Genomic DNA, 24,089 nt, shown 5'->3' on the forward strand with positions numbered 1-24,089 from the left:
AATAAATACCTGGGCATTACAGAATAAGAAAATGATGTTAATGTTGGCTCTTTTGCTTATAATAAAAATTCAAGAACTGAGCACACCAGGCAAATATGCAAGAGCTATCCAGCCTACTTATCTAATTCCTATACTAGTACCTCAAGTAAGCAGATGTTTTCAGCAATCCCATCTCAGAACGAGACCAAAACATTGTTTTCTCTATGATGCCTAAGGCTGTCAGTGAAACTAATATTCAGAACTCAGAACTACTTCCCCCACTGTCGCATGACTGCAATTGAGAACATAGGTGATCAATTTTCCATTGCCATTAATAGGATAAAAGTTACTGTGAACCATTTTAATAGGCAGTCCCATCTAACCTTTTAGATGGGGTGTAGAGAAATCCTCTTCACAGGAACACACAGAAAAGTTAGGGATCAAAACAGCATTAGTTACAGAAATGGACTTAACCAAAGAATATCATTTCTATATACACTCTTTAAAAAAATATGTGGTGTTGTTACTGACCATCCAGGGGCAGAACCAAGCAGCTAAAGGCTGACACCGTAGCATTAGCCAAGACTTGGCAGGGAGCACCACACACAGCAGCTGAGATGTTCCCTGGAGAAAATCCTGCTCCAAACACATGCACAAGGCTTCCACCCAGGCAGCCTTCAAAACAAAATAGAAGTTCATGATCACAGAGGCAAATTTCTCTTTCTTTAGTTAACTCAAAATTCAAATCCATGCTTTCTTGCTGCCCATCATTCCTTTTATGCCCTCCAGAATCCACACAACTGGCTTTAAGCTCCTGATATAGAATTTAGTGTCTTGCCACTAAGCTCTGTTCTCCAGAGCCTGAAGTCCGTCTTCTGTCAGATTCCAATCATATTCAACAACCTACAAAAATGTAATAACTTTTTATATAGAAAAGTAATGTGTATTTATCATTCTTAAAATTTTTTATACACAAGACTATACAATTGAAGTAAAAGTTCCCCTAAACCCCCTAGGCTCACTCCCCAGAGGGAGCCATGTTTGTTTTCTCATTAATCATTCCAGAATTTAAGCATATGTATTTTTATGCAGAGAAATCTTTCTATCCATATTCTTCTACAAGAAGAATTTGTTTTTTTAAAGATATAGCATATACAATTTTCCATGTGTATATGTAAATACACTACTTACAGTTCCATTATATAATTGTGCCACAATTTATTTAGCAATTTTCCCACAGATTGACACTTTCCTTATTTCTCCTCTCCTGTGACAAGTAATAATGCTGATGAACCGTACATTAACTTGAATAAAACTGGGGCAAACTGTTAGAAGGGGGATTTCTAGGTCAAAGGAAAAGAAGGTTTTGGATTTGATGGATATTACCAAATTTCTCTCCAAAATAAGATTGTAGCAGTTTACCCTCCTGCCAGCACTGTATGACGGCACCTATTTCAGATGGATAAAAGTACGACAGTTGTTAACAAACACCATGTTTTGTGTCAGTATGAGAACCAATTAAGGTAAATGTCAGCTGGACTCTCAGACATGTGGCAACCTCTAGTCCACAAGGAGATAGAGTTCCAGGGGCCACTGTCCTCATGTCAAGATGCTCACAGGCACCTGACAAACCCGAGAATAAGTCTTTGCTTAGGGTACATTTCACAGCCCTGCTCTCACATCATAAAAATCGTGGAATGTTAGGGGTGCCTGGGTGGCTCAGTCAGTTGAGTGTCCAACTTCAGCTCAGGTCATGATCTCACAGCTTGTGAGTTTGAGACCCGCGTCAGGCTCTGCGCTTACAGCTCAGAGCCTGGAGCCTACTTCAGATTCTGTGCCTCTCTCTCTCTGCGTGATCCCATTCGCATTCTGTCTGTCTGTCTCAAAAATAAACATTAAAAATTTTTTTTTAATTGTGGAATCTTAGAAGGGGAACTAGGGAGCAACCAGCCTAAACCCCTTTATCTGATGAGGAAGCTGAGGCTTAGAAAAGGTACCCAGGTAAATTACTACAGACATGGGACCAAAATCCCAATCCCTATAGCATTCCACCCAGCTGAGCCCAGACAAATTTGTTCTAAGAACTGGCTTAGCAAGCACTTCATCAGTGTAAGATTCAGCTCCCATCATTTCCTCTGTATTTTGTGCATCATAGTCAAATTTAAGCTATCTCAACTGCAAAAAAAGGCTTTACGTGAACAGAAACCGAAACCATCACTGGAAGAAAAGGCAAGGCAAATTTCAGTATACATATATAAAAGGAAAAAACAGTTGAACCAATGCAACCATAGTGTGAAACTGGACTATTACTGCTGGGGTATGAATTAATCTGTGAAATATTACAAGGTGACAAAAATTAATGATACTTAATAAGTTTAATTCGAATTGGCATATATGGCTAAAAATAGGTGAAGGCATCTATGTTCTACTTACTTGACCAAATTTTGAGCTCCTACAAATGGTTTTAAGACACAAATTAAATCAGGGTAATGAATCAAATTAAAATATAATCACACTTAAAGAATATGCACAAATTCCTTGATAAAAAAAACAAAGCCTCATACAGGGAGTGTGACAAAGACAAGTTTTAAGGAGGAAACCAGGACTATAAGAGGCCAACTGGGCTTCTCTCTCCTTCTGTCATTCAGATTGAGGTTGATTTCCTATATTTTAGAGTAGTAACCATAGCTATTAATTCACTTACATAAAGAAGGAGATCTGTCTTATTTGTTTGACTTACCAAAGTTCTCAGTTACTGCCAAAATAGTGACTGTAGATGTGAACACCAGGACAGATGAGGCCCACCCTCTTGAGCGGTCGTAACCTCTGACTGGGTACTTCCCAGCAGGAAGGGATGTGACCACACACTGGAGAACCGTGCGGTTGCCAGAGACACCCACACACGGTGACATCCCAATAAAAATGTCAACATTTGCTGCTCCTGAGATCTGGGCCACCACAAAGGTTAAGATGTCATCAGTCTGAGACATAGAGAGCAATTCTGGGGTGAAGGCATTGCTGTAACCAATGACTCCCATCTGGTATGAAAGTCCATCTACCTCTATGACCAGGGCAACAGAGCCATTTCCCGCAGGAACAACACACTGGATGAGCTTGGTGCTGATGCTCACTGTCAGGCAGGCCTGCTGGCCAATGTAGACTAGTGTGCTGTTCTCTCCTCTCAGAGCTGTGCCCTTCATGGTCAAGAGGCTTCCACCATGTATGCTGAAATTCTTGGGGAAATAATGAAACACTTGAGGCAAAATGTAGAAGTGTCTGGAAACATTACCAAAACAAGCATATCCATTTCTTGTATGAACAACGGATACATAGTGGAGTCCTGGGGTCAATTCACTTATCCAGCATGAAACATGGCTTGCATTAAAGAAAGTTACAATGCAGGGAAGGTGATTATCCACAAACACCATTGGTTCATCTGCTGTGATGCCCAACTTCTGACCCCTAATCAGCACCATGGTCAGAGACCCACTGATGTTAGTGGTCAAGGCATCCACAATGGGAGTTGTCTCTTCCTGAAAGAAAAAAGTGCAATTGCCCTGACACTCACTGGGTAGCCCATTGACCAGGACTGTGATGTTCAGGGTGAAGGAAGCATCAGGCAAGGGGTCGCCCACTCTGTTAATCTGGCACAGGACTGTCTGGTCCCACAAGCTCAAAATCACACAAGTAAAAGGCCCTGAAAGGTCAACATGAACTGACCTATTCCTAGACTTGAGAGCTAGTCCCCTCACTGTGAGTATTGTCCCGCCACAAGCAGACCCATGTGTTGGCCAGATAGCTGTTATCCGAGGTGTCATCACAAATTGCTGGGGCACTGCAGACATGTTAGCAAACCCCATCTGCTTTTGACGAACTTGGAAAGGATAGATGCCGGCCTCCAAATGGTGAAGAGGAAAAGAACACCAAGACAGGCTCATGTTGTTCCTTAAAAACTGTGTCTTAAGATCACAGTTCAAGACCCCCAGAAGGATCACTGAGTTGGACAGGTTATTTCCCTCCACATAGAGCCTCAGGCTGCTATTGGTGATTTGTCCTCTCATGGCAGTGACCACTGGTGTTGCTCCTGCTTCATACATGAAGGTAAAGCCCTTCCCCACAGGGCTTGGTGAAGGTCCTTGGGCAAAGGACACATTGCCAGCCCAGACCTCCACAGGGGCTGGCAGGGCAGGAACGCTTGCATCAGGCAGCAGGGCAGTGGGTGGGGTCTCACACCAGATGATCGACTCTGTAGAGTTCACGATGTCACAGGACCGATTACCCACAAGCACCCAAACCAACGCTGGGTCCCTGCTGAACCCTATTCCCGAGATGCTGAGGATGGTTCCACCTAAAGCATGAACATCGAAAACAAAACTTAAAACCTGATATTCAGAACTAGGAACTCATAGCATCTGTCTAACCACAGCACAATTAAGTGGAAGGTGGGGTGTTAGGGAAACCTCAGCTATTTTGCTTTACCCCATCAACATTAAATTTGTCATTTTGGCAGGAGTTAGATGGGCTGAAATTCACATAATAGTAAAACAATATAAATTGTTATACAGGTGAACAATGTTTATAATATTTAAGGCAAAAAAATGTCATATGTATTTATAAACCCTAGAAGCCACTTCTATCAACTTTTACACTAATGAAAAATCTAATTTCTTGAAGTGTTCTTGTCATCTGCTATGTTATCAGACATGTTGGTCCCTAATGTTCTAATATATTACGTAGACAGAATATATGTACATATATAACATATACAATAATGTAAAATCAAATTCCCTAGACTTCTTGTCATTTGCTATGTGATCTCACATACTGTCCCAGATTATTCTATATGTTATTATGCAGAGTATATATTCCCATAGTCCATATATTACGTAGGTATATGTCTGTGTGTTGAAACATATCAAGGGACACTGAAATATTGAAACATGCTCATAATCCTGCTGCTATATTCCTAGACTTTCTCTCTCTAGTTGAGGGATGATCAAGCCCCATCTTCAGGATTAGAGCAAGGTACCTCATACCTAAACCTGTGGCACAGGCAAGCAGCTTTTTTTTTTTAATGTTTATTTTACAGAGAGACAGAGCATGAGTGGGGGAGGGGCAGAGAGAGAGGGAGACACAGAATCCGAAGCATATTCCAGGCTCTAAACTGACAGCACAGAGCCCGACACGGGGCTCGCACTCACGAACTGCAAGATCATGACGTGAGCCAAAGTCAGACACTCAACCGAATGAGCCACCAGGTGCCCTGAGGCAAGCAGCTTTAAAAAGGATTTACTAGGGGTGCCTGGGTGGTTCAGTCAGTTGAGTGTCCGACTTCGGCTCAGGTCATGATCTCACAGTCTGTGAGTTCGAGCCCCACGTCGGGCTCTGTCTGACAGCTCAGAGCCTGGAGCCTATTTCAGATTCTGTGTCTCCCTCTCCCTCTGCCCCTCCCCTGCTCATGCTCTGTCTCTCTCTGCCTCAAAAATAAATCAAACATTTAAAAAAAATTTTTTAAAGGATTTATTATACTCAAAAAGGAGCAAGTGTTATTTCATACACTATCACAATGATTTAGTCACATGCAAATATATAGATTTTTAAATTTTTTTCTAAAAATGAATAGTTTTCTCGATTTCTGTCTTCTCCTCACATCTCCCATATTGGCTTGTGCTTCTAACCACTTCTGGGTCCTTCACCTGAATCCCTAGAGGAAAGTGAAGCCACCAGACTCCTTCCTCCTCTCCTTACACATGCAGTATATAAAAGGCTAAAGTAAAATGCTCTTCCCTTGTTTTTCTAATATCCTCCAGAGGTACGCTACCTACCCATTGGATGCTTCAGCCTCTTTCCCCTAGAAAAACAAAACCAGGCACATCTTCTTTTCATGAAAATTCTTTATTTTCCTGAGCTTACTGGGCTAAAGAATCACTAAGTTTTCACACCCTTGTAAGTGCACCACTCAGTTCCCAGAGCACAAGGAAAGCCCCTCTCCCTGCCGCCCGATTACTGGTCTCATCGGTTCAAATCCAGGAACAAAACCTGAATATCCAGTGAGTACACCTGCTGAATCAATGATACAAGAATCACTCACCCAGAAGAGAACCACAGCAAGGCTCCATGCTGAAAACGTCTGTGGTGTACCGGATGTGAAGATCAACCCTGCGAGAATGGGGAAATTGATATGAAATAACTGTTTTAGAAAGAGAGAAAGGAAGGAGAAGAACAGATATGAAGCAGTGAGGGAGACAACTGTCAATGGAACTGTCACAGAGAAGAAAGGACACAGTGGGGGAAAAATGTTGTGTGGGACATCTTCCTTGGCCTGTATCATGTGGTGGCATCAGCCCATACAGGTTAGCCAACTTTCTGGAATGCGGGGAGGCAACTTCTGGAGAAATACTGGGCTGAGGGACTTAAAGGCAAAGGCAATCTGAGATTGGCTTTGGCAATAACTGTAAGCCATTTATTCAAAGCCCCAGACACAAACTTATTGAAGGTCTTATTTAATCACAGACTCAAACTAAAGCACAGAATATTCCAACACATAGAGATGCTCACCCCACCCCCACCTTCACCAAAAGCCATAACATCTTAGTTCCTGAAAGTTCTCTGTTCCCCAACTATTAAGTCAAACATTTCCCTTGGATTGGTCTTGGGAGTGAATCATCCTATAGGGTCTCCAAGATTTCTTCAAATTGCATGATTCTTATGTGTTTATACCCTAACTTCAGAAGTAGGGGAAAAAGTGAAGCTCTAACTCAAAACTAGAATTCCTCAACTGAAACTAGACCAGCAAAAAGACCTAAAATTAATGGCAAGTGTGCACCTCACCCTTGTGAGCGAATGCTGACCCCATTGATGGAGACTGAGATTCTATGGAGATTGACAGGCAGCGGGGGCAGCACCACCTCCAGACCCCGAGCCATTTGTACATGAACCAGAGCCACGGTGTCTTGGATGCAAACTTCCACATCCAAATCTGTGTAGTTCACCAGAAGTGCCATTCCAATAAAGAGGGTCTCACCTCCTGTGTTAAAAACAATGCATTAGCCTCTGTGATGCGAATTTGTGGCCTCAACCACTTCTTGGATTTTAAACCTATCTTTCAGGATTAAATGCATGATCGGTCCTGTGTATAACACTCCAAACAAGCATTTCAATACCAATCTCACTTCTAATAACTCTTATCATAAAACTTCTAACAACTCTTATATAATAGAACCACCACCTATAATCCCAATTGCCAGGACATTTGTACTCAAGAGGCACTAATTTAACACCATAGAAATGCAAATCAAGGGCGAAAATAAATCAAGAAGTAGTTTGGGGAGCTGATGGTCTTCACAACCAGCACACAGCACCGCAAAGCCCTTTCTTTAACTTGCACTTTCCTGCTGATACAAGTACAAAGCTCGATGTCTGCGTGTATTGAACCGCTTAAAATTGTTGTACAGGAGTGCGGTACCACAGCGTGCACAGACCACTTTCACACACACCGTCTCATTTCACCCTCACGCTATCCTCATGACACACACAGAGCAGGTAGTAGAAATGGCATTTCGCTTTTGACGAAACTAAGGTTTGGCAGCCAATGTCTGATAGCTACTTAAGGGGAATATCAAGGCCTAAGTCCAGTCTTCTCTTATATTTCGATACCTTTTTAATTTAATTATCAATTTCACTAAAATGTCATATATGCTATGAACACTTCAATTCAATTCCTTTTACCTTAAATATTTATTGAGTACCAAGAAGGAGATGCCACAAAGGGCACAAAAAAAAGTTAAACACAGACCCTGCCTTGAAAGAAACCTCAAAGATGGCACAATGGTACCAAAATAGCTTCAGTACAAGACATGACACACGAGAGGTAAAAATTAAGCAGTGCGGTTATTCAAACGACAGCAACATTCTGAATATTAAGAAAGACCTCGTGGGCAAGATGGTGCTTGAAATTCTACTTGAAAAATGAATCCCCAGAGGAAGCGATAAAGAATAGGCAGTTTACAATTCAACTCTAAAAACTTCATAGTTTTACCCAAAGTCTTTTGGAGCATTTTCTCATTTAAACATCCAGTGGCTTGGGGCCCCTGGGTGGCTCAGTGGGTTAAATGTCTGACTTTGGCTCAGGTCATGATCTCGCAGTTTGTGAGTTGGAGCCCTGCACTGGGCTCTGTGCTGACAGCTCAGAGCCTGGAGCCTACTTAGGATTCTGTGTCTCCCCCTCTCTCTGCCCCTCCCATTCTCATGCTCTGTCTCTCTCAATAATAAATAAATGTTAAAAAAAAATGGGGGCGCCTGGGTGGCGCAGTCGGTTAAGCGTCCGACTTCAGCCAGGTCACGATCTCGCGGTCTGTGAGTTCGAGCCCCGCGTCGGGCTCTGGGCTGATGGCTCAGAGCCTGGAGCCTGTTTCTGATTCTGTGTCTCCCTCTCTCTCTGCCCCTCCCCCGTTCATGCTCTGTCTCTCTCTGTCCCAAAAAAATAAATAAATAAAAACGTTAAAAAAAAATTAAAAAAAAAAAAATGTTAAACCTCCAGTGGCTTGGAAAGAAAGAAAGAGAATTGGGTGACTTTCTGGGAGATCAGACGCATGTACATAGTCATGTACTCTATGGGAAGAGGCCAAGTTGATGGGGAGTCTATGGCTAAAGACCAAGAAAGCAATTGTAAGGGGTCTTTACCTAATTTAGTAGACAGCAGAGATTTCCAAAGGTTTCTAAGCAAGAAAAGGATAAGATAGAAGCTTTCTTCCAGTCTATTAGATTAACTGGAGAGATAGGGAAGGAGAAATCCAGTCTTCAGACAACGGAGTTCAACAAGAGCCAGAAATTGAGAAGGCAATGGCAAGAGTGAAAATAAATGTACATACCTCTCATGTGTCTCACAGAGACACAGCTTAGGCTAAAGCATCTCTAAAGCTCCTTTAGCAGCTGACATTTGAGAACTACAGAGCAGGCATCTACAGAACTGCACAGCCAATCAGATGAGGAGGAGAAGAAGCTATTTGAAAGAGAAAAGTCAAAGACAAGGGGTTGTGGGGTGTTGGGAGGACTGACCCTACATGCAAATCCTTGCTCTACCATTTTCCCACCTGTGTGAGTCTGGATGACTCACTGTGGGCTCTCAAAGTCTTAAATTTTTCATCAGTAAGATGGTAACAAAGTCCACCCCATCTGGTTTGTTGTAAGGATTAAGTTAGATATCCTAGGACAGTTTCATTCAAAAGTCCTCCATTCACTTTCATTTTCTTTCTTGCTCCACATCCTCCTTACTTCTGTACATCCAACCTCATTTCTATTATGAAGTCTGAAGCCTCAGTGTAGCGACCTGAAAGGACTTCAGGGTTGAGCAGAAAAAAGGCATGACCATGAGGTGGCAATAATATGAAAAGGAGCTTTATATGGTGGTGCTTTGACAGATTTACATGGGTGCAAAAATCTCACAGCATGAGACCTTCCAGAGGAAACAATAGGAGACCACCACCCAGAAGGGGAGGAAGGCAAAGGAAGTCCCTGTAGACAGGGAGAGGGGGCTTATGTGTCTAGATGATGTCACTTAGGAGTAGTCTCTAGGGTGGAGACCTCCAAAGGTATCAGTGGTTTATAATCTCTTACAGCCCCTGTTTATCTTACCTATCACTAGCAGACACTATAATTTTGCAGGGTATGCAAAAGGAACAGACTCTAAAAGGCTAAAAATCTATTTGAGGGAGGTTATATTTAAAATAATTGGTTATGTGGGACACCTGGGTGGCTGAGTCAGTTAAGCATCCAAGTCCTGATTTTGGCTCACGTCACAATCCCAGGGTGGTGAGTGGAATTGAGCTTCCCAATTTGTTTGGGAGTCTCTTTCTTTCTCTCTCTCTTTCAAAAATAAATTTTTTTTAATAATTGGTTATATAAAAATTTGAGTTTGATACTGGCATGTTTTTGAACAAATGGGTACCAGCCTGCTATCAAGAAGTAAAAAATATAGGGTCAATATACACAAGACGTCTTTGTCTTATCTATATAACACTCAGGATCTGGCAGAATGATGCCATTTATTCAACAAAGTGTTTGTTGAGTATTTACTCCATGCGGGTTCCTGAGTTCAGTACTTTTACCTCCTTTACCTCCAATTTTCACAATAACCTTGAAAGAATTATTCCCAGATAGTAGGTAGAGACACTAAAGATAAAGGAAGTTAAACATCTTATCCAAGGAGTGGTTGAGCTTGGATTCATTCACATCCAGGGCTGCCTAACTGCAAAACCCCACACAAATGGTTCTGCACATCATATTCTTCCTCCCCTTTTCCCTGCCCCTCCTCCTTTCTTTCTTCAATTTCATCTTGGTTTCACTGTTATCATCAATATCATCATCTCCTGGATGGAGATTTGTAGCATTCCAGCTTTCAAAGGAGACTTTCCCAATAGGGAACCACTCTTTGGAGATTTTATAAAGTGTTCCTCTTTATTCTGCCTGTAGAAAGATTTAAATGTAAGTGTAAATTCTGCAAATAATGCATCATGTTGTATATATCAATTACATGAACACCTTGGTTTCTTGGTCAATTGTCAAGCTAATCCTAGATGCCCCTGAGGCACTGATGCAATGTATTTATTCTTTTCATTACAGGTAGGAAATTGTATTAAAAGCCAAAATCACTGAAATCTGAATAGAATACAGAACTCCCTCCTCTCTTTCCTACTTTTTTGGGAAGAATCTATACTGCTAAGGAATTTTACACACTTTGGTGGCCTGAGGCAGCAAATTCTTCTTCTGCACTGAGCTGAATAATTTTGAGAAGCTAAAGGACACTTCCTTTTATTTATGTACTCTGGAGCAATGGAAAATGAAAACAGTATCAGAAAAATTGAGTCCAGGCTTTTTCTTTGGAAAATATATTGGCCTTTTGTAATAAAATTCTTAGATATGGCTGCCATAAACTCTCTGTTATCTGGCATTCAGTTAACCAGAAAGGCACATTAGCTGGAACTTTTTCAAATTGATATGGTATGACATGACAATATGTTGTTACAAATCCATCTTGTCATATCATCTGAATTATCGAAGAAAGACTACATTGTTTTACATAGTTCTATATTATGTATTTTTATACATAGTATGTTTCAAGGAATAAAACTTCTCGGTTAATCAGAATACTCTATTCCCTAATCATATCGAACATCTGCTACAATTGAACTTGATGCCAAAAACATTGGTATTTTACACTAAACTATGAGTGGTTAACTCCTTGGAATCTGCATCCAGACTGCTTGGGCTCAAATCACAGCTCTGTTACTTACTAACAGTAACATCTTAGACAAGTTATTTAAGTTTCCTGTTCCTTAGTTTTTTTACCTGTAAAGTACAGATAATAATCCTGTAAATTAGTGGTAAAGATTAAAGTCTATTATGCCTGTGCTATCATTAGTACATAGTAGGTGCTGAATAAATATATATTGAATTATTATCTTTGAATTCTCAGGTCGTTTTCATGGTATAAATGGTCCCAGTTTTACAGAGGCAAATACCAACATAAGATTTATTCAGTGATGGCTGAAATGAAATAAGCGATGTTCTAGTTTTGAGAAAAATAACTTCCATCCAAAATATAATACTATCTTCAGTATAATTAAGAGACCATTGTTTGTCTTCTTTACAGGATCAATGGTCTAAAAATAAAAGGATGCTGCAATACCATGTATTTTACCTGCTACACTGCTTGTGTTTCTGCTCAGAGAAATGATCACTGGATTTAAAGAGGAGACGTATGTAAATGCCATGGGAAGAACAGCAGAATGGTCCCCTCTGATCACAGTCACATTCACAATGGGTCCATCTTTCCCCTGAAAAATCAATTTTTAAAATCAAACTTCTGAAAATAAGACTAACATGAGAGAAGTCCATATAGAATTAGCTTAAAGGGTTAATTTCAAGAAAAAAGATTTTTAAGTGTATTGGTACTTTCAAGTCTCCACCTCGCACACACGCGTGCACACACACACAGTGACAAGTACTTAGAATAGGCAAGTGTGGCATCATGATTACTGATCAAAGAGTAAATAAGAATGATTTACAATTAGCACACCAATTGGTTCTGCAAAAAACTGCAATTTCAAATAAACATCTATACCTAGCTAAACTATCCATCAATTATGACAAACTTTCAGACATGTAAGTAACTCAGAAAACTTCGCTCCCACGTATTCTTTCCTAGGATGTTTCTTTAGGCTAGGACCTTATAACAAACCACCCCCCCCAAAAAAAAGGAAGATATGAACTGTGAAAGTGTATCTACCCAGGCGAGCAATCAAGGGCAGTGCTAAGAAGAAATACATGAAATAAACCAAGAAAACACCAAGTTAGATTGAAACCAGAGAACAAAGAGCTTCATGGAAAAAAATAACTGATATGATTAATTTTTTACAATAGATTTTTATTATAAAGAAGACATACAAAGAAAAAGAATTAGAAAATTCAAGAAAAAAACTATAAAAGAAAAAATATTACCTTATATTTCCCACATCATTTAAATAGTTTTAGCAATTTATTGATTTAACAAAGAAATGGTATTATAACTGCATTCAAAGGAATTAAAAGGAGATGCTTCAAAAAGGGGACTTGTGGAAGAGGGCTAAGGAGTAGGAAAGCATAATTGTTTTACTATTTTTCTTTTAACCTTTGTATATATAACTTTGATCAAAATTTAAAGTTTTTTATAATGCTTATTCTCTCTAGCAAAAGAAATCGAAGCCATGCAAATTTTACCTCTTTAAATAGTAAATACATATGAAAGCAATAATACCCAGTGTTGACTATGTCAGAAATGAAACACTCACCCAGTGACGGTGGGAATACAAATTAAAAAGAAATTTCAGATAACTGGATACTACATAACAAAAACTTTAAAATTTAGATCAATTTATCCTGAGAAAAATAAATATGCTTGAAAATACACTTTTGAGAACGATCAAATTTTTATTGTTTAAAACTGAAAATTTTGAGAGGTGTCTGGCTCATTCAGCCAATTAAGTATCCAACTCTTGATTTCAGCTCAGGTCATCATGATCTCTTTGTTGTGGGATCAAGCCCCACATCAGGCTCTGCACTTTCATTGCGGAACCTACTTGGGATTCTCCCTCCCTCTCTCCCTGCTCCTCCCCTGCTTGCATGCACACTCTCTCTTGCTCTCAAAATAAATGAACTTTTTAAAAAAGAGATTTTGAAAATTATTTCAATATACAATAATATGGAATTGTTAAACAAGTTATGATACAACTATATATTGGAATTCCATACAGTTTATATGTACATGTGAACATTTCATAATATTTGAATAATTGGATAATATAAAAACGTGGGACCAGAGATCAAAGATGATTCTGAAACCTCCCTTCCAGGGATCTTTATTTGTTCAGTAAACACTCATCCTTCAGGGTTATGGATGTGCTGAGAATGTTGATGACATTGAAGTCAACTCTGAATAGATATTTCAACTTCCACTGTGAGCATAACTGCCATCAGCAGCACCAGGAAGAATGTGGACTCAAATCACCTCATAGGCTATGAGATAGCACTAAGTAAAGAAGAAAGGGAAAGCTAAGGGGCTTGTTTTTAAAAAGGGAAAGGGGAAATAGTAAGGAATAATTACGAAGGTATTTTATAGGAACCAGACATTCTAGAAGTTTCTAAGTTCCACCATTCATATCCATGCCAGAAAACAAAACTGCTGGTGAAAACGGTTATTGTTACTTGCTAAAGAGAGAAATGAGATAATATACATGCAATATAGATAAATTTGTTTATTCTGTGGCACTATTACTCACTGAGAGTGTGAACTGGGAACGTGGTTGTTTTCTTTTAAAAGAAATAAGCTGATGGTGATTGCAAGCCCCATTGGTGGAGTCAGACTCCCACTTTATTGCAGCATAGGCAATATAAACAATATTACCATACTCTCATGATGAAAAGGTAATGTTACTTAATTAAGTTCTAAGAAAGGATTCATGAAAAACCTTACACTACACGCTAATAGTGGTCACCCACCCAGGGAGGAGATTCCACTTACTCTGGGTGGAACTTTGCATTGAATTCTTCTTGAATTGTTTGTGGTGATATTGATGGCACAAGACTGAGATCCAAATAACACCAGGCTAACATCTTCCAAACCAGAGCCTTGGACAGTGGCCCAGAGCCCTCCTGTAATAAAAACAGCATTTCCAGATGGAATGAAGAGCCCTACAGGTAGATAAAAATTAATTATCCACAAGAGAGAGAAAATGAAACTAAAACATGATGCTTCTTAGTCAAAACACAAGTCCTGCTCAAACTGCAGGAATAAGTCTGACACTAAATATATAAACTACTATACAAACATGGAGAAATGGTGAGTAGAGGGCAGACAGAAGGAGTCATACATCCTGGAGATATTTAAAAATAAAACATAGATAAATACTGCCAAGAGTCAGGGAAATAAAGTAGATGGTCTTTGAAAACTCTTCCTTCACTAGAGTTTTATATTATCCCACCAATCCTATACAGCTTATTCTCTCATCATGATACAAAGAGTTGGGGCCCAGAGTCAGGGCCACAGATCACTCTCCCACTTAAAGCAGATCATTTGTAGCATTGTTCCTGAGTTCACTGGTTCTTACTCCCACATCTTTAAATGACAGCCTTGGACGTTCCAGCTTTGTGATTCCATACTAGGTTCTAGGTTCTAGTCTCCATGATGGTGTAGAGGTGACTAACACTACCACCCACAGCCACCAGGATTTCTGTAATGACCACTGAATAGCAACCACAGAAACTTCTGTCTCCTCACTGCAGACATCAGTAAGAAGAAGCATTGTACCCATTATAGTGACATGCCACACATATGGATGACCAGCACTTAATCAAGCTAATGAACAGAAAGCCCACTTACTATTCTTAAGAGCAATAATTCCATTCTGCCATCTCCCCAGAAGGGAATAAAAGAGAGGCAGGGAAGCCACTAAGCAGGGACACATACCTCTTGAAAATAGGAAGTAGGTGCAGGAGTAAGGTTATCTTCCCCAATCATGTTAGGGTGAGAAAGCAGAACTTATCCAACCTGATGAAAACCTTTCAGGAGAATGTGGGGGCGGGGGGCGGGGGGGGATTATTCCCCGAAGTTAAATATGTGAACTTGTCCTGAAGATTCAGGGCAAGACTACAATAGACTTCAGAGTTAGAGAATAAAATTGAAGAAAAGACCTGGTTTACAATATCAACAAAAAAGATACAATATCCGAAAACAATGTTGATAAGAAATATTCAAGAACATGAAGAAATGTGAAAAAAAACCATGAAATACTACTGAGGAACTTAACAAGATTAAACCTTAATTTAAAAGGGGCACCTGGGTGGCTCAGTAGGTTGAGCATCTGACTTCAGCTCAGGTCATGATCTCACAGTTCATGAGTTCAAGCCCTGCATTGGGCTCTCTGCTGTTGGCACAGAACCTGCTTCAGATCCTCTGTTGTTCCATTTTGCATATATGTGAAAATAGCAGTGTAAGGGAATATTTTGGTATTATCAAAATTTTAAATGTACATAACCTTTTGACTCAGTAATTCCACCTCTAAAAACTTACAGTGCTATTTTCAAATATATGCAAAATGGAACTACACATCCACATACAAAAGAATGAAGTTGAACCCTGTTTGGGATTAAACTGTGCCCTCCCAATTCATATGTTGAAGTCCTCCTCCCTTCTAGTACCTCAAAATGTGACATTATTTGGGAATAGGGTCATTGCAACTATAATCAGTTAAGATAACATGAAGTCATACTGTAGTGTGGGACCCTAATCCAACATGACTGATATCCTCATAAAAATGAAAAATTGGACACAGAAAAGACTGGGGTGGAGGGAGGCACAGGTGCCTGGGTGGCTCAGTTGTTAAGCATCTGACGTCAGCTCAGGTCATGATCTCATGGTAAGTTTGAGTCCCATAACAGGTGAGTTTGACTCCACTTCAGGTGAGCTCAGGCCCCACGTCGGGTGAGCTGGGTCCCCACTTTAGGTGAACATGAACCCACTTCGGGAGAGCCTACTTCCTTCTTGCTCTCTCTCTCTCAGTCCCTCCTGGGATTATCTCTCTCTCTCTGCCCCTCACTCGAGTGTGCTTGCTTGCTCCCTCTCAAAAAGAACCGAAAGAAAGAAAGAAAGAAAGAAAGAAAGAAAGAAAGAAAGAAAGAAAGAAAGAAAGACAAAAGAAAAGTTACAGGGAGAACACCATGTGAAGATAAAAGCAGGGATCAGGGTGGTGTTCTTGCAAGCCGAGGAATACCAAACACCACCAACAAAGCAAGAGGATAGGAGAGAAGCATAAAACAGATTTTCCTTCACAGGCTGGTTCAAAAGGAATCAGCTCTGCTGACACCTTGATCCTTAATTTCTAACTTCAAGAACCATGAGACAATACATTTCTGTTGTTTCAGCCATTCACTTTGTGGTACCTGGATAAGCAGCCTTAGAAAACTAATACAGACCTCCAACTCACACCATATTTAAATATCAAAATAAACCAAATACCTACATGTAAAAGCTAAAACTATAAAACTCTCAGGAAAATAAATGAATAAATCTTAGTAACATTGGATTAGGTGATTATGTCTTCAATATGACACCAAAGCACACGTAACAACAACAACAAAAAAGACAAACTGGAACTGACCAAAATTAAAAACGACAAACCGTGCTGCACAAACCATGAGAGAATTGAACAAAAGAAGAAAGGATCAGAGAAGATCTATAAAAACAACCACAAAGTAATGAAAAGGCAATAAATACATATTTATTAATAATTACCCAGAACATAAATGAACTAGAAGCTACAATCATAAGACATAGGGGGTTAGAATGGATAAAAATGTAAGAGCCATCTATATGTTGCCTACAAAAGACTCATTTCAGATCTAAAGACGCATGCAGATTTAAATGTGAGGGGATAGAGAAAACATTTATCTTGCAAACGGATGTCAAAAGACAGCTGCGGTGGCAATACTTATATTAGAAAAAATGGACTTTAAAACAAAAATTGTAATAAGAGACAAAGGAGGACACTAATAATAAAGGAGATAATCCAACAAGAAGATAGAACAATTGTACAAATTTATGTAACGAACACATGAGCACCCAATACATAAAACAATTAATAACAAACATTAAGAGAATCATAGATACTAATACAATGATAGTATGGGATTTTAACAGCCCACTTACATCAATGGACAGATCATCCAAACAGAAAATCAGCAAGGAAACAATGACTTTGAATGACACAGGGGACCAGATGGATCTAACAGACATCTTCAGAACATTATTTCCTAAAACAGCAGAATACACATTCTTTTCAAGTACATATCAAACGTTCTCCAGAATAGATGACACCAGAGGCCACAAAACAAATCTCAACAAATCCAAAAAGACTGAAGTCATACCATGCATTTTTTCTGACCACAACTCTATAAAAATAGAAATAAATCACAAGAAAAAATCTGGAAAGACCACAAATACATGGAGGTTAAATCACATGCTACTAAACAATGAATGGGTTAACTAAATAACCAAAGAAGAAATCAAAATTTACATGAAAACAAATGAAAATCAAAACACAATGGTCCAAAATTTGGGGGATGTAGCAAAAGCAGTTCTGAGGGAATTTTATAGTAATACAGGCCTACCTTAAAAAGCAAGAAAAATCTCAAATAAACAACCTATCCTTACACCTAAAGGAACTAGACAGAGAACAAACAAATCCCAAACCCAGCAGAAGAAAGGAAATAATAAAGATTAGAGAACTATAGGAAATAGAAATTAAAAAAAAAAAAAAAAAAAAAAAATAAAAAACATTATAAAACTATAGGAAATAAAAATTAAAAAAAAAAAAAAAAAAAAAAAGGAACAGATCCATGATACCAGGAGCTGGTTCTTTGAAAACATCAACAAAATTGATAAACCTTTAGCCAGACTGATCAAAATAAAAAAGAGAGAGGACCCAAATCAACAAAATCAAAAATGAAACAGAAAAAAATAACAACCAACTCCACAGAAATACAAAGGACTGTAAAAGAATATTATCAAAAGTTACATGTCAATTATTGGACAACCTAGAATAAATTCTTAAAACATAACTTACAATAACTGAAGCAAGAAGAAATAGAAAATTTGAACAGTCATTGGGCAATGAAATTGAATGTCAAAAAATTTCATTGAATTTGAAAACATTTCATTAAATTCAATTTCATTGCATTTCAAAAAATTCCCCAAGAACAAACATCCAAGACTAGACATTTTCATAGGTGAAGTCTAAGAAATATTTAAAGAAGAGTTTATATCTATTCTTCCCAAACTATTCCAAAAAAATAGAAGATGAAGGAAAACTTCCAAATTCATTCCATGAGGCCAGGATCACCCTGATACCAAAACCAAATAAAGACACCAGAAAAAAAGAGAACTAGAGGCTAATAACCCAGATAAAAACAGATGCAAAATTCCTCAACAAAATATGAACAAACTGCATACAACAATACATTAAAAATATTCATCAACATCAGATGGGATTTATTACTGGGATGCAAGTGTGGTCAATATTTGCAAATCAATAAACATGATACACCATATCAATAAGACAAAGGGTAAAAACCATAGGATCATTTCAATAGATGCAGAAAAAGTATTTGACAAAATCAACATCGATTCTCAATAAAAACTCTCAGGGCACCTGGGTGGCTCAGCTGGCAGAGCCTGCTTGGGATCTTCTGTCTCCCTCTCTCTCTACCCCTCCCCTGCTCATATTCTCTCTCTGTCTCAAATAAAATTAAAATAAACTCTCATCAAAGTAGGTTTAGAGGGTATATACCTCAACATCATAAAGGCCTTATATGAAAAACCCACATCTAACATCATCCTCGATGGTGAAAAACTAAGAGCTTTTCCCCTAAGACCATGAACACAATAAGGATATTCACTCTTGCCATTTTTATTCAACATAGTACTGGAAATCCTACTCACATCAATCAGCCAAGAGAAAGGAATAAAAGGCATCCAAATGGTAAGGGCAACATAAATTTTTCACTATTTGCAGATGATAAAATACTATATATAGAAAACCCTAAAGACTCCACCAAAAAAAAAATTGCTAAAACTGATAAATGAATTCAGTAAAGTTGTAGGATATAAAATCATTTATATATACTGCCTTTCTATATACTAATAATGAAGTGGCAGAAATAAAAAAAATTTTTAATTCCATTTACAATTGCACAAAATAACAAAATACCTAGGGATAAATTTAACCAAATAAACGAATGATCTGTACTCTGAAAACTATAAAATACTGATAAAAGAAATTGAAGACAACACAAATGGAAAGATACTCCATGCTCATGGCTTGGGAGAACAAATATTGTTAAAATGTCCATATTATCCAAAGCAATCTACAGATTTAATGCAATCGTTATCAAAATACCAACGGCATTTTTCACAGAACTAGAACAAATAATCCTAACATTTGTATGGGACCATAGAAGACCCTGAACACCAAAAGCAATTTTGGGGAAAAAAAAACTGGGGGTATCACAATTCTGACTTCAAGTTACATTAAAAGCTGTAGTAATCGGGGCGCCTGGGTGGCGCAGTCGGTTAAGCGTCAGACTTCAGCCAGGTCACGATCTCGCGGTCCGTGAGTTCGAGCCCCGCGTCGGGCTCTGGGCTGACGGCTCAGAGCCTGGAGCCTGTTTCCGATTCTGTGTCTCCCTCTCTCTCTGCCCCTCCCCCGTTCATGCTCTGTCTCAAAAATAAATAAAAACGTTAAAAAAAAAATTTAAAAAAAAAAAAAAGCTGTAGTAATCAAAACAGCAAGCATGGTACTGGCACAAAAATAGACACATAGACCAATGCAACAGAATAGAGAGCCCAGAAATAAACCCAAAACAATATGTTTAATTAATCTTCAGCAACAAAGGAGGCAAGAAAATGCAATGGGAAATAGTCTCTTCCACAAATGGTGTTGGAAAAACTGGACAGCTACATGCAAAAGAATGAAACAGCCCACTTGCTTACACCATACACAAAAATAAACTCAAAATGAATTAAGGATTTAAATGTGAGACCTGAAACCATAAAAATAATAGGAAAGATCACCGGCAGTAATTTATCTGATATTGGTCATAGCAACATCTTTTTAGATTTGTCTCCTGAGGCAAGGAAAACAAAAGCAAAAATAAACTATTGGGGCTAAATCAAAATGAAAAGCTTCTACATAGCAAAAGAAACAATCAACAAAACCAAAAAACAACTACTGAATGAGAGAAGATATTTGCAAATGATATATCTGATAAAGGGTTAGTATCTAAAATATACAAAGGGCTTATACAACTCAACACCAAAAGCAAGTAATCTAATTTAAAAATAGGCAGAAGACATGAACAGACATTTCTCCAAAGATGGCCAACAGACACATGAAAAAATGCCCAACATCACTCATCATCAGGGAAATGCAAATCAAAACCACATTGGGATACCACCTCACACCTGTAGAATGGCTAAAATCAAAAGCTCAAGAAATAAGTGTTGGCAATAATGTGAAGAAAACAGAACTCTCTTGCACTACTGGTGGGAATGCAAACTGATGCAGCTATTGTGTTAAACAGTATGGTGGCTCTTCAAAAATTAAAAATAGAACCATCCTACAATCCTGTAATTGCACTACTGAGCATCTACCCAAATACAAAAACATTAATTTGAAGGGATATATGCACTCGTGTATTTATTGTAGCATTCTTTATAATAGTAAAATTATGGAAGCTGCCCAAGTGTCCATCAACAGATGAATGCATAAAGATATGGTATATATATACAACGTGTGTGTGTGTGTGTGTGTGTGTGTGTGTGTGTGTGTGTGTAATGAAACCTTGCCATTTGCAATATGGAGGGAGCTAGAGATTATAGTTCTAAGGAAACTAAGTGAGTCAGAGAAAGTCAAACACCACGTTATTTCACTCATATGTGCAATTTAAGAAACAAATAAACAAAGGAAATAAAAGACAAACCAAAAAACAGACTCTTAACTATAGAGAATAAACAGTTACCAGAGGGGAGGTGGGGGGATGAGTGAAATAGGTGAAGGGGATTAAGAGTACACTTATCATGATGAACAATGAGTAATATATAGAATTGTTCAATCATTTTATTATACACCTGAAATAATATAACACTACATGTTAACTACACTGGAATTAAAATTTTTTAAAATTAAAAAATAACTTCTGTGCTACAAAGAATACTATCAAGAAAATTAAAAGACAACCCACAGAATAGGAAAAAATGTTTGCAGCTCATATATATGATATGAGACTCTTATCCATAATATGTAAAGAATTCTTATAACTCAACAATAAAAAGAAAAATTACCCATTTTTTTAAATGACCAAAGGATTAGGACATCCATTTCTCCAAAGATATAAAAATGGTTAATAAGGATATGAAAAGATACTCAGCATCAGTAATTAGGAAAATACAAACCCAAATCACAATGATGATAGTTTCTGGTTCAAGATATCAATGGAGGAAGACTCTGAACTCACCTCCTCCACAGAACGTACCAAATTACACCTGTTAATACAATTCCTCCTCAAGAAGAACTGAGAGCTGAAGGAACAACGACTAAACAACCAACGACAAAGAGAATGGCAAGAGAGATGGAAAGAGGATAGCAAAAAGAACCCCCATCCCTGATGCTGCAAACAGTTCTGGGGAAGAATATTACTGAAGGACTGGGAACGGATCCCTCTGTCCTTAGGCACACAAAAACACCTTAAGTTTAAAAGAGCAACTAGAGGGATGTCTGGGTGTCTCAGTCGGTTTAGAGTCTGACTTTTGATTTCAGCTTAGGTTATGATCCCAGGATCATGGGATCAAGCCCCATGTCCAGCTCTGGACAGCTGGACAGCTTAAGATTCTCCCTCCCTCCCTCCTTCTCTCTGCCCCTTTCCCCTGCTCATACATTCTATACATACATACATACATACATACATACATACATACATACATAAGCAAGCAAGCAAGCAAGCAACTAGCATGTAAACGAGACAACACTAGAACTCTGTGTCATGTGGTGGAGGAGCTGCCAGAAATCTATATGGACCAAAAGGACTGGAGAACAACATGGTTTACATTCCCATCCTGCTGTAAAAGCCTAGACCAGAGTAGGGTTCAGATACCATAACAGGGATGTTCCGTCATGTTGGTGAGTTTGTGACTTCAGAGAGCTAAGGGTCCACCTTGTGGTGCTGGGGCACAGAAAACAAGCCATGGATTTCTGAGGATATCTGTTTGTTTTATTTTTTTTTTATTTTTTTTTTCAACGTTTATTTATTTTTGGGACAGAGAGAGACAGAGCATGAATGGGGGAGGGGCAGAGAGGGAGGGAGACACAGAATCGGAAACAGGCTCCAGGCTCTGAGCCATCAGACCAGAGCCCGACGCGGGGCTCGAACTCACGAACCGCGAGATCGTGACCTGGCTGAAGTCGGACGCTTAACCGACTGCGCCACCCAGGCGCCCCTACCTGTTTGTTTTAATTTGTAGTGTTTTATTTTTACTTTTTTTAAATTTGTCTTGTTTTGTTTTTATATTTTTCTTTTTGGTTTTGTTCTTTCTAGTTCTTTCTTTTCCTTTTTTTTCTTTTCTTCTGTCTTTTTATTTTATTTTATTTTATTATTATTTTTCTTTACTTGTTGTGTAAAAAGCCCTGGTTTAAAAGAATAACTAGCATTGGGGTACTGAGTGGCTCAGTCGGTTAAGCATCCAACTTCAGCTCAGGTCACGATCTCATGGTTCATGGGTTTGAGCCCCGTGTCAGGCTCTGTGTGACACCTCAGAGCCTGGAGCCTGCTTGAAATTCTGTGTCTCATTCTCTCTCTGCCCCTCCCCCACTTGTTCTCAGCCTCTCTCTCTCTCAAAAATAAATAAATGTAAAAAAAAAAAAAAATTAAAGAGTAACCAGCATACACTGCCACAACTCTAGACAGTAAAAGTCACCAAGCACACACAGACTACATAGGGGTCACCATACCCAACTACACTCCTAAACTTTAGAAGAAGTAGCATTTTGCCTAATCTATAGAAAAAAACACAGAAAGTTAAGCAACATAATAAGACAGAGGAATATGCTCCAAAATAAAGAACAAGAAAAAAACCTCACTAAAAAATTAAATGAAACAGAGAGAAGCAATATGCCAGATAAAGAATTTAAAGTAATGATTGTTAAATACTCATGGGGCTGGAGAAAAGAATGGAAGAACTCAGTGAGAGCTTCAATAAAGAGATAAAATATATTTTTTAAAAAAGAGAGTTGAAAAATATAATAACTGAAATAAAAGACATACTAGAGGGAATCAACAGTAGTTTAGAAGATGAAGAATGTGTCAGCAATCTGGAAGACAGACTGATGGAAAGCACACAAGCTGAACAGCAAAAACAAAAGAGAATTTTAAACAATGAGAACAGATTAAGATGTTTCTTAGACAACAGCAAGTGAACAAACATTCACATTACAAGGGTCCCAGAAGAAGAAGAAAGAGAAACGTACAGATAACTTATTTGAAGAAACAATGACTGAAAACTTCCCAAATCTGAGGAGGGAATAGACATCTAAGTACATGAAACAAGGAGAATTACAAACAAAGTGAACCCAAAGAGGTCCACACCATGGCCCATAATAATTAAAATATCAAAGGTTAAAGACAAAGAGTAAATCCTAAAAGCAGCAAGAAAGAAACAAAAAATTACTACAAGAGAAGAAGTATGAGACTATCAGTGGATTTTTCAGTAGAAACTCTGCAGGCCAGAAGGAATTGGCATATATAGTCAAAGTGCTGAAAGAAAAAACCTTACACACATGAATACTCTACCCAGCAAGGTTATCATTCAGATTTGAAGGATAAAGATTTTCCAAAACAAAGGATAAAGGAGTTTCTGACCACTAAACAAGCCTTACAAGAAATGTGAAAGGGACTTAAGCAGAAAAAGAATGGCCATAATTAGTTATAAATATATGAATAAAAAGATGTGAAATATGACAGCACATAAA

General features: G+C 38.5%; 1 protein-coding gene across 3 annotated transcripts in view; it reads right to left on the reverse strand.

Moving 5' to 3' along the window:
- PKHD1 (PKHD1 ciliary IPT domain containing fibrocystin/polyductin) overlaps positions 1–24,089 on the reverse strand; it is a 475,556-nt gene that overhangs the window by 385,805 nt on the left and 65,662 nt on the right. For all 3 annotated transcript variants that reach the window (XR_005789774.1, XM_040473753.1, XM_040473752.1), the window contains exons 28-33: positions 14,036–14,166; positions 11,678–11,813; positions 6,811–7,006; positions 6,071–6,138; positions 2,720–4,327; positions 511–654 (exon numbers count right to left, since the gene is read on the reverse strand). Coding sequence is in view for 2 of the 3 variants with exons in the window: in XM_040473753.1 (XP_040329687.1) it covers positions 511–654; positions 2,720–4,327; positions 6,071–6,138; positions 6,811–7,006; positions 11,678–11,813; positions 14,036–14,166 (2,283 nt within the window). In the remaining variant the exon portion in view is untranslated. The remainder of the gene's footprint in view (positions 1–510; positions 655–2,719; positions 4,328–6,070; positions 6,139–6,810; positions 7,007–11,677; positions 11,814–14,035; positions 14,167–24,089) is intronic.

The sequence above is a fragment of the Herpailurus yagouaroundi genome, unplaced genomic scaffold (genome assembly GCF_014898765.1).
Source record: "Herpailurus yagouaroundi ecotype Mexico unplaced genomic scaffold, PumYag 139, whole genome shotgun sequence".
NCBI lineage: Eukaryota > Metazoa > Chordata > Mammalia > Carnivora > Felidae > Herpailurus > Herpailurus yagouaroundi.